Below are 11,564 nucleotides of genomic sequence, written 5' to 3'. Positions count from 1 at the left end.
AATTCAGCAAATAACATGTATGATAATAAAAAACTTCTGGGGGAGGACCCCCAGACCCCCCACTAATCATTTCCTTCAAACCAATGTACAACAACCTGTACAATCTGTTACATTGGCCAACCAATCTACATTCAAACTGCCATAATGTGTAGGGGGGCACTACAAGACACACATAGGCCTACAACACACAGATAAGGTGTATATCTCTGTGCAATATGATATGGTTATCAAATTAGAGGGTTATTTTCCAAAAAGTATATTGGGGCAGGGCGGCGGGGGCAGGGGCGGGTACGAGGCAGAGCCCCCTCACATAACCAATCCCAATTTAACCCCTGCTTGTAGTCCTCCACCACCTCCACATCCTCTCCCAGAATGCGCAGTGGTGGTGAAGCCATCCTCTTCTTCCTGAAGTCAGTCACCATCTCTCTGGTCTTGTTGATATTCAGCTGCAGGTGATTCCGTTCAGCATTCCACAAAGTTGTCTATCAGAGCTCTGTACTCCTCCTCCTGTCCCTCACTTATATATTCAACAACAGCCAAGTCATCAGAAAATTTCTGCGGGTGGCATGACCCAGAGTTGTACTGAAATTCAATGGTGTATAAGGTGAAAAGGAAAGGAGATGGCATAGTCCCCTGTGGAGCTATTGTAACCACCACGTCAGACAGAACAATACCCAGATGAACAAACTGTGGCCTGCTTGTCAGATAGTCGGTAATCCAGGAGACAATGGAGGTGTTAACACCCATCACCCGCAGCTTCTCCCTTCTCGCCAGTCGTGTGCCTGGTGGTTCATTCTGTGGAGGACATTGAAGACATCTACCTATTCGGAACCATGATAACAGGACTTTTGCTGATTGGATTAGGCATTGCCCTGGTTTATCGAGGAAATCAGAAAACAGTGACAGCTGTTCAAAGCCCCATAAAGCTGCCCGACATGATTGAAGCGGTGGGCAGAGCTGTCAGCACTCAGACTGTGGCTATTCAGAACTTGAACCGCAACGTGGATAACATCATGGAGAAGCTTTCGGCTTTGCAATGGAAATTGGATCATTTTGGAGACCAAAGTGGACATAATGGACATACGGACATACGGAGTAGGCATGCAAAGGAACGCGTCTGCTCGCCAAGACCAAACAAATTCCAATCTTATCTATTTCGGCTCTCTTCGCCAGCACTGGCCTTGGCCAAAGCCATTGCTGGGACAACAATTCCCCTGGAGAACACTGCTGTTAGACTCTCTCCTATTTCCTCCCCCCCTCTTCCCATGGTCGCTGCTTCACCCCCAGTGTGACAGGCGGGTGCGTGACCAGCGCCATTATGGTTGCAGGAGCGGACAGCTGCTTGCTGTGCTGGGTTACCTTTACCTCCTCCCCAAAACCCCTTCCCCCCTTTTTTTTTTACCCCCCACCCCTGATCGCCCCCTCTCCCCTCCTCCCCCCCAAGTCCTGAGTTTTCATGTTGTAAAGTGTACTTATGTTATTTTTGTGCTTATGTGCTGAGGTTTTTTAATGTTCCCACACTGTACTCCTCACAGGAGCATAATGTGGGGGTTGCTTTTTTCTCCTCCTCTCTCCTCATGTTACTACTGTGTTTTGTTTTCTTTTATCCCTGTCTTCCTGTCCTGTTCCCCCTCTGTAAGGACAGGTTGATGGTCAATTTCACTGGTACAGTGATAATAAAGGGTTCATTCATTCAGTAGCAGTGGCTGAATAGTGTTAAAAAGCACTGGAAAAAAATGTGATTCTCACAGTGCTGCCACCACCATCCAAGTGCGAATTAGCTCACTGCAACAGGTAGATGACAGCATCGTCAACTCCCAAATGGGGCTGATAGGCAAACTGTAGAGGGTCCAGCAGCGCCTTCACCTGCGGCCTCAGGTGTGCCAAGACCAGTCTCTCCAGTACCTTCATCATGTGAGATGTGAGGGCAACTGGTCAATAGTCTTTAAAATCCAATGGAGTCGATTTCTTTGGGACCAAAACCAGGCAGGACATCTTCCAACTCACTGGGGGGGAGGGGTGGAAGCATTTGGGGCAGTGTGTGTGTGTGTGTGGGGGGGGGGGGGGTTGGATGTGTGGAGGAGACAACAGAGGGCTGTGAGCTAAACTTGTTAAAGAAACAGTTCAGCTTGTTTGCTCTCTCCTGGCTGTCTCTCACCTTACACCCTGTAAAGCTGCTTTGCGACAATGTTTATTGTTAAAAGCACTATACAAATAAACTTGACTTGACCCAGTGATCTGCTTCATTCTAGTCCACACATCCCTCACTATGTTCTGTTGGTATTTTGGCCTCCAGCTTCCTCCTGTAGGTGTCTTTACACCTCCCCAGTTTCTCTCTGGATTCATGCTGCACTCTCCTCAGTTCTTCTTTGTCTCCAGACCTCAACAACAGCTTCTTGTTTAGAAGTGCTTTCAGGTCTGGGGGCGTCGTGGCTCAGGTGGATGGGGTGCCGTGCCGTGTAATCCGGGGACCCGGGTTTGATTCCGGCCTGGGGTCGTTTCCCGATCCCTCCCTGTCTCTCTCTTCCACTCATTTCCTGTCTCTACACTGTCCTATCCAATAAAAGGTGCAAAAAGCCCAAAAAATATCTTTAAAAAAAAAGAAGTGCTTTCAGGTCGCTGGTGATCCATGACTTGTTGTTAAGGAAGCAGTGTACAGTCCGAGTTGGCATGGTGGTGTATTCACAGAATCTGATGTATTCTGTGATGCAGTCTGTCATGTCATTGATGTCCTCCCCATGTGGCTCACAGAGTGCATCCCAGTTTGTTGACTCAAAGCAGTCCTGCAGTGCCTCAGCAGCCTCCTGAGTCCATCTCCTCACAGTCCTTGTGTGGACAGGCTGCTGTCAATCAAGAGACACATACTTAGGGGTTAGTAGGACCAGGTTGTGATCAGATCTGCTGGGGGGGGCTGTGGCACTGTATGCATCATTAACATTTGTATACAGAAGAGCCAAGGTTTTATTGTCACTAGTGGGGCAGTCAACATATTGGTGAAAAGTTGGTAATGTTTTGTCCAGTGTAGCATGATTAAAATTGGTGATAACTGTAAAGGCAGAGTCTGTACCTTAGCAACAGTGGAGCTGATGACCTCACAGGTTACCACTGCATCAGCTGATGGAAGAATGTAAACAGTGATGACGATGACGGACATGAATTTCCAAGGCAGATAAAAGCGACGCATCCCCACAGCAAGCAGTTCAATGTCTGGACGTTCCTTCACATGCACATGCCTGGGATTATACCACCTCTCACTCACATACAGTGCAATCCCTCCTCCCTTCTTCTTACCGCTGCTGGTAACATCCCTATCTGCCCAAACAGTACTGAAGCTGGGTACCGCCACGCTGCGGTCCGGGATATGTGAGCGCAGCCATGTCTCAGTGAAATACAAAACACTGCACTTGCGGTAATCTCGTTGGGTCTTAATCACCGCAGTGAGCTCATCTGTCTTATTTCCTACAGACCTCATGTTCCCCGTGATAATCCCTGGAACAGCAGGTCTATATCTTCTTCACTTTCAGCTGACCTCCAGCTCGGCAACCCTGGCATCTCCTCTGAAGCTCCTCCAGGATCTCTGGCCTTGCTCCGAGCAGCAGTACAGGTTTATACAGCGCAATCAGCTGGTCACCTGTGTAAACAATGCTCTCACCATTTCATCTGTTACCCTCCATTGTCAAGAGCAAGAAAAACCCACAAAAACTGAAAGAAAAATTCTAAAACAGAAAATAATCATTGTCTCAGTGACTATAAGGATCACACACAAATACGGACAGAAGTAACAAAAAAATACAAAAAACTAAAAAACAAACGGGAGCTGCTGCAACAGGCTGCCACCTAGCACAGCGCCATCAGAAGGCTTCCAAATTAAAATTAATTTTAAATATTTGGACCTATGTTTAACTTTAAAAGCAGACCTCTGTTATAGGATTAGTAACAAAGTATTATACACTTTCAAGTGTCTGTTCAATTTAGTCATAGGGAGTGTTGGACTATAGATGTATGTGCTTGTGTGTTATTTACTATTTGGTTATGTTTGTATATGTGTGTCTGTGTCTTCATATACAGACTCACAGTGCACAAAGGGAACAAGTTAGGAGGTATCTCACTGTCACTATACATTATACACCAAATTTTGCTTCTGATACTATATTGATATTACATCTATACAACTAATCAATTATGAACATTTAGAAAGTTTCAATTTAACCTGCTTTATGTAGTCCTTTGCCCCATACAACCCCAACCCTGCCAGGGGGGACCACAACTCATAAGAGAAAAGCACCTCCTCCTCCAAAGTCTCCTCAACAGGTATCACAATTCATTCATAGGTCAACGATCATACTATACAAAGCAGTACTGCTAGAAATTAAACATAATTGTATGTGCTTTGGAATGCAACAGAGTACACAGCCTTCCTTAGATTTGCATCATGGCCCTACCCAGTGCTTAGCGCCAGACAACTCTGCTTCTCCTTCCCCAGCCCCCAAGACTCAACACTCCTTTCCAGACAACCTTGTGAGTGGACGCTGCTAACCCTATAACAGGTTAACCATCTGAAACTGAGCCAGTACTACTCGGTCCATAAGGGCACCTACACATGATCAGAATTTTGCATATTGCACACTTTGAAATTAGGCACACCATATAAATAAGAGGTTTTACCATGTTGTTACTATGTACCAGATTGAAGTGGTGCTACATCATCAAGATATGTTTGAAATTGGAGATCATTCCTAGAGCTATCCCATTCTGTTTACAAATCCTATTTTAGGTCAGACAAAAACAAGTTTGATGTCATCCTAGAGAAGATTAGAACCTTCATCACAAAAATGGACATGGGCTTTGTAACTGACAAGTCCTGTTTTTGCTATGTCACATATCTTACTGGTTGCGCCTTGGAAAGGTTAGCATAAACTGTGACAAACTTGAATTTGAGTGAACTTTATGCACAGCACCAAAAGCATCAAATTCAAGTAGTGCACACTGCAGACAAAGTTGCACACCCTGTCCATAGGGTAACAATGCATTTACCAGGCCAAAGTGGTTTTGCTGCTAATCATTTGTAAGTCTCCTAAATCACCATGAGTTTAAACTACTTTTGCGGTAGCTTTATCTGTGTTTATTTATTGTGTTGGAGTGAGGCAGAGGATGAGGAAGTGTTTGAGGAGATTCGCAGGCTACGGCTAGAAAGAGGACATCTACTACAGAAGATTAAGACTCTGGAGCAGCAACAGAACAGCGCCACAACTGCACTGGAGGAGGTAATGTACTAGCTAAGGGTAACCTCTTAGCAGAGTAATAGAAGCAGAGTAGTAGAGTAATAGAGGAAAACCTAAAAATGAGTGCTTTCACTATTGATATAGAAAAAAAGTATATGGAGTGTTAGTTGTTATTGGTAACTACAGTGATAAGTTAACACATCCACCATATTAGAAAGGGCCCAATTAAGTAAGTATAAGCTAGTCAAGTCTAGAAAAATGCATACCTACCTTGATAACTTGGCTGTAACTCACTTTTTTCATTTCTATTAATTCATTCACTCAGTCTTTAAAAATAATCACATTCAATTGTTTAATTGCATTCAGTGGTGAAATCTTACAAAATATATAATGCATATGCATTGTACAATAAATGACATATTTCAGTGGCGTACAGAGTCTTCAGAAAGTATTCAGACTCCTTCAGATTTTGCACACTTCACTGTGATAATACAAATATCAAAACTGTGTTCACCCTGAGGTGGTCCACACAAAAGCAGACTACCCTTCTCTGCTTTTCGCACCAGCCAGTTATTACTGTATGTATGGGTGAACCTCGTAACGGGTGGAAAAGTGAAGCCAAAATGTCTTTGAGGTCCTCTAGAACCATTTTTAGTCCTGCTCATACCCATGTCAGCCAATGGTACGCAAGACAGTTCAGTTGATTTTGAGACCTTCCCCAACATTTATAAATTGAGAAAAATGATAATATGGACATGATTGATGAGGAGGTTGACAGTTTTGGATAAGACAGTTGAGAATCATGAATGTCCATGATTCAATATGCAGCTGAACATCTTGGCACGTCTATCTTTAAAGCATGTTTTGTTCTGCTGTAAACTGTTCTAACAGACCCTCAGCCAGGAGTTTTTTGCAGTTTTTCCTGTATGTTGCTCATTCTCATTTCTAAGGTAGATTGTTATACTGATATTTTAACTAGCATGTTACATTATAACTAGATATTATAACTTATAACTAGCAAACCAATGGAGATCTTTACAGGTTTTCCTGTGCACTCATTATTTACAGTAGATGACTAAACTAGCTTGTTGTACTGATATACTGTAACTAGCAAATCAATATAAGTGAACAAAATAATGGCACATTCCAAAGCAGCTAACAAAAACTAAATTTCATAATTTATTATTGACTGTATGATCTTAACTCACACTCAAAGTAACCTGGTAAAGTTAACTAAGTCACTCCTTTTTAAATGAACTCCACCAACATAATAACAGAACATAAAAGAGCACTTCATTCAGATGTGTAACTTACTCCAGATGTCAAAGCGAGATGAAAGTCATGGAGAGCAGTGAATTTTTTTTTTCCTCAAAAAATGTTTTAAGTGTAAACGTTGACTGCTGTTCACCAGTATATTTTTAGTAGATACTTATACTTACATTACTTTAGCATAATAGATTAGCCAAGTGGTAGCTCAGTTAATGAATGAATGAATGAATGAATGATCCTTTATTGTCACTATTGCCACTTTTCCACTACCAACGCGGCTGAGCCGTGCCGTGCTGAGTCGGGCTGAGTCGAGCCGAGCAGGGCTGTTGGAGTTGCATTTCGACTACAACCGCACTGAACCGTGCTGGCTGGATGTGGGTGGACACATTGGGTGGAGTTAGCGAAAGTGGGTGGACATCAGGTGATGTCGTTAGGCGGCGCAAACAGTGACATCAGTGAGCTTTTAAGCGGTAGTCTCACAACCCGGAGAGTAAACAATAAACATGGAGGACATGGAGTCGTTAGTGTTGCTGGTCTTGGTGCTGTGGCTTGTTGTCACCGACAACGCCAACAGATACTGGCAAGAGCATATAGATGAGGCGAGGCGCATAAGGCTTCATAATTCGTAATTCTCCTTCTTCCGGGTTTACGGTGTTTACAGATCCCAGCGTGCTCGTGGGGCGTGTGAGGACACTCCTCCTCACCAATCAGTGCACAGGGGAGTGTCTCCTCACGCCCCTAGCCTCACTCAGCTCGGTTTGGCTCGCTTCAGCCCCACTCCAAAACGGTGCGAGTTTTGGGGGCTAAGCAGGGCTGAAGCGAGCTGAGTCGTGCTGTTTTTAGATAGTCGAAACGCGAGCCATGTCGGGCTGAAGCGAGCTGAAGCGAGCTGAAAAAGGGTAGTGGAAAAGGGACATATAAGTACCAGTGGAATTGACCATCAACCTGTCCTCACATACACACATACACACAATTGACAAAGGGGGAGTAGACAGGACAGGAAGACAGGGATGAAAAGGAAAAATACAGAGTAACATGAGGAGAGGGGAGGAGAAAAAAGCAACCCCCACACTATGCTCCTGTGAGGAGTACAGTGTGGAAACATTAAAAAAACTCCTCAGCACATAAGCAAAAAATAACACAAGTACACTTTACAACATGAAAACTCGGGACCTGAGGGGGGAGGGGGGAGATCGGGGGGTAAGGGTGGTGGAGGTAGAGGTAACCCAGTGCAAGCAAGCAGCCGTCCGTTCCTGCAGCCATGATGGCGCTGGTTGCGCACCCGCTTGTCACACTGGGGGTAAAAGTGGCGACCGCAGGAAGTGGGGGAAGGGATGCGAGAGTGTCTCACTGCATTGATCTTCAGGGGGAGTTGTTGTCTCAGCAACGGCCTTGGCTGAGGCCAGTGCTGTCTAAGGGAGCCAAAAGCAGCTAAGATTGGGATTGTTTAGTCTTGGGGCGAGTAGACGCATTCTTTTACACAACTACTCTGTTTGTCCATTCTGGTCTCCGAATCAATCCTCTAAAATGCTCTAAAATCTTTTCCTGACAACAGTAAAATCAATATGCAATTGCAGTTTAGCATTTTACATATTAATTACTTACTAACGCTGTACTTACCACTTTGAGACAGCCATTGACACACCATTTTAAGTTGCACTTCAGGTAATAGCTCTCAACATGTACATTTCTGGCTTGAAGCAGTAAAGTGTCCAAAACCAATATAGATGGTTCCAATTTTGACCTGCTGAACTTACAAACTACTGACCTACTGAACTTGCTAAACCTACAAACTTAACTCAGTCAAGTTTGTAACTTTCAATTTGACCAAAAAATGCTTTAAATCCAGGCACTAAGAGTATGTTGTTCACTTGTACATTCATATACTGTATATATGAGTGTGACCTTCACTGTGGCACTACCCTTTTACTCACTTCATCAGCATTTTTCTGAATTCATCCTGACCCACCTTTTTGTATTCAGGTAAATGATATGGCGGTCAAGTACTAAAGAGTTTCTGTGTGGTATTCTGTGAGGTTGGTGCATCTAGACAGGTGAGAAAACTTGTCTAAATAATTCAGATTGCAACTTGGCTGTCTGGGACAGTGAGAAATGCTCTCCCTTAGAATTGAATTGAAATTGGATGTTTTTGGACATGCTTTTGGACATGCCCAACTCATTTCTCTCTACCACCACCATCACAAGGACCACATGTCATGATCCACCCTGGACTTCCACTCTGGAGATTTACTATCTCCCAGTTCAGCGCAATCTGGATCCGGGACAGGACTTCCACCTTGCCGGCATTCACTTCCTGGTCTGCTCTGCTGTGTATAAATAGGCCGTTCTCAGAAGGGGACTTTGCCAGAATGTCTTGTCTGTTTCTCATGTCGTCTCTGTGCCATTTTTTTTGCTTCCTGGATTTTTGCTCTCTGTTTTGCCTAGTCTTAGCCACAGTTTTTTGCACTCATGTTTTGTCAGTTTTTCATGTTTTTTGCACTATGTTTTTTTGTCTCCAGTTTTTGTCAAAACTATTTTTCATGTTTTTTCATATTAGCACTTTGTCTTTGTCTACCTTGTTATTGTCTGGATTATTTTTGCTATTTTTGTTCATTGACTCTTTTTGGACTTTAATTAAATCATTTTTTATTCATTGGATTTTCTGGTTTGTGTTCTGCTATTGGATCCTAACTGACTACATCTCGCCACCCTTAACAGTACGTTCTGGCCAACATGGATCCAGCGGAACTTAACCATCTGAGAACGGCTATGCAGCAGCAAGGAGCCCTCCTTGGGACCCACCAACAAGAAATCAGGCAGATCACTCAGGACCTGGTCACCCTGTCCGACTCACTCAACCTCCTAGCCACACAACTCCAGCACTCCCAAGCCTTGCCTACCCCTGCCCAGCCGTCTCTTTCTTCACCTCCCGCCACCGCCGCTCTCCACAAACCAAGACTCCCTTCGCCTCAGCCCTACAGTGGAGAACCAGGTACCTGCAGATCTTTTTTGTCACAGTGTTCACTGATCTTGGAGCTTCAACCTCTGGCTTTCCCCACAGAATGCTCCCGGGTAGCCTATACCATCACGCTCCTCACCAGCAAGGCCAGGGAATGGGGGACGGCAGTTTGGGATGCTGACATGCCCTGTTGTTCCAGCTTCAAGGAACACTCTGAGGAAATGAGGCAAACATTCGGCCACTTTCTGTCTGGCCGGGAGGCGGCAAGAGAGCTCATGGAGCTGCGGCAGGGGTCCCGATCTACCTCGGATTATGCCATCGAGTTCCGGACATTGGCAGCATCATGCGGTTGGAACGAGAGTGCCCTGGTTGACGCGTTCCTACATGGCTTATCCGACGCCATCAAAGATGAACTCGTCTTGCAGGAACTGCCGTCGGACCTCTCCAGCCTGATGGACCTTGCCAATCATATTGACGCGTGGGTCCAACAACAGAGGAGAGAGAGGAGCCGCCGCAACTTCAACCCCTCTCCACCACCCACCTCGTCCATTGAACCCATGCAGGTAGATCGGTCCTCAGAGGAATGACTGCACTGACGGAGCATGGGGGCTTGTTTCTACTACGGTCAGCAAGGACACATCTGCCAAGCCTGCCCACTAAAAGGACGAGCCCACCAGTAAATCAAGGGGCCCTGGTGGGCAATGCTTGGAACCAGTCCCCTGCCGACCGACCGTTGCTCCTCGTCATCATCACTCTCAACAATCGGCATCACCATCTTCAGGCACTCATCGACTCGGGGGCGGACAGGAACCTGATCTGCTCCGCCACCGGCCAAGGATCTCGGAATCCCATTACTCGCCCTCGAGGTCCCTCTCACCATCCTGACACTCAATGGCACTGGCTTGACCACCATCACTCACCCTAAGGATTTCAGGCAGTCACTCCGAAACTATACAACTTCACGTCATGAACAGCCCCCACGTTCCCGTTATTCTTGCATTACCCTGGTTGATGCAGCACAATCCCCACTTAAACTGGACTGACCACACCATCTTAGTCTGGAGTCCTTCCTGCCTGAACTCCGCTCTGCCTCCCACCAAACCCCCTCAGCCAGCGAGTTTCCTGACCTTTCTCATGTGCCTCTGGAATATCTGGACCTTGAGCCTGTCTTCAGTAAGACCCAAGCAGTGTCCCTTCCCCCACATAGGCCCTATGACTGCAGTATCGGCCTCTTGCCAGGGACCGCGCCACCCAAGGGACGTCTCTACTCTTTTTCCCCCACCGAGAGACAAGCCATGGAGAAATAAATCACTGAGTCTCTGGTAGCTGGGATCATCTGCCCTTCCTCCTCCCCAGCAGGGGCAGGATTCTTCTTCGTGGAGAAAAAAGACAAGTCGCTCTGCCCCTGCATTGACTATCAAGGTCTCAACACCATCACAGTCAAGAACTGCTACCCACTACCGCTCATGACTACAGCCTTCAAACTACTCCAGGGAGCTAAGGTGTTCATTAACTGGACTTGCGCAATGCCTATCACCTAGTTAAGATCAGGGAAGGGGACTAGTGGAAGACGGCCTTCAACACCACAGGCCACTATGAGTATCTTGTAGTCCCTTTCGGCTTGACTAACGTGGCCACGGTATTCCAGGCGTTGGTTAATGATGTCTTGAGGGACTTTCTTAACACCTTTTGTCTTTGTTCACCTGGACGATATCTTGATTTTCTTTCGCTCCCTGGAGGAACATCGGGGTCACGTCCAGCAGGTTATTCAATGCCTGCTGGAGAATAAGCTGTTCGTTAAGGCAGAGAAGAGCGAGTTCCACCAAGGCTCTGTCTTGTTCCTGGGGTTCATCATTTCACCAGCCAAGATCCAGATGGACTCCCTCAAGCTGGAGGCAGTCACTGATTGGCCCACCCCATCTTCAAGACGAGAGCTCCAGCGCTTCCTGGGGTTCGCCAACTTGTACAGGCGTTTCATTGGCAACTTCAGCATGATGGCCGGACCTCTCTCAGCCCTGACCTCAACCAAGACCAAGATCAAGTGGGGGGAGGAAGCAGAGAAGGCCTTTTCCAGTCTCAAGCACAGGTTTACCACAGCACCCATTCTCACCATA

At 46.0% G+C, this 11,564-nt stretch overlaps 1 protein-coding gene across 1 annotated transcript in view; it reads left to right on the top strand.

Moving 5' to 3' along the window:
- The first annotated feature begins 5,024 nt into the window (after positions 1 to 5,024).
- Positions 5,025 to 11,564, top strand: part of ankrd24 (ankyrin repeat domain 24) — a 45,936-nt gene continuing 39,396 nt past the window's right edge. Inside the window, 2 exon segments of the mRNA XM_060940698.1 lie at positions 5,025 to 5,065; positions 5,141 to 5,264. Coding sequence (XP_060796681.1) covers positions 5,025 to 5,065; positions 5,141 to 5,264 — 165 coding nt within the window.

The sequence above is a fragment of the Neoarius graeffei genome, chromosome 15, assembly GCF_027579695.1.
Source record: "Neoarius graeffei isolate fNeoGra1 chromosome 15, fNeoGra1.pri, whole genome shotgun sequence".
NCBI lineage: Eukaryota > Metazoa > Chordata > Actinopteri > Siluriformes > Ariidae > Neoarius > Neoarius graeffei.
Note: the sequence above shows the minus strand (reverse complement) of the source record. Positions and strands in the feature narration are given on the sequence as shown.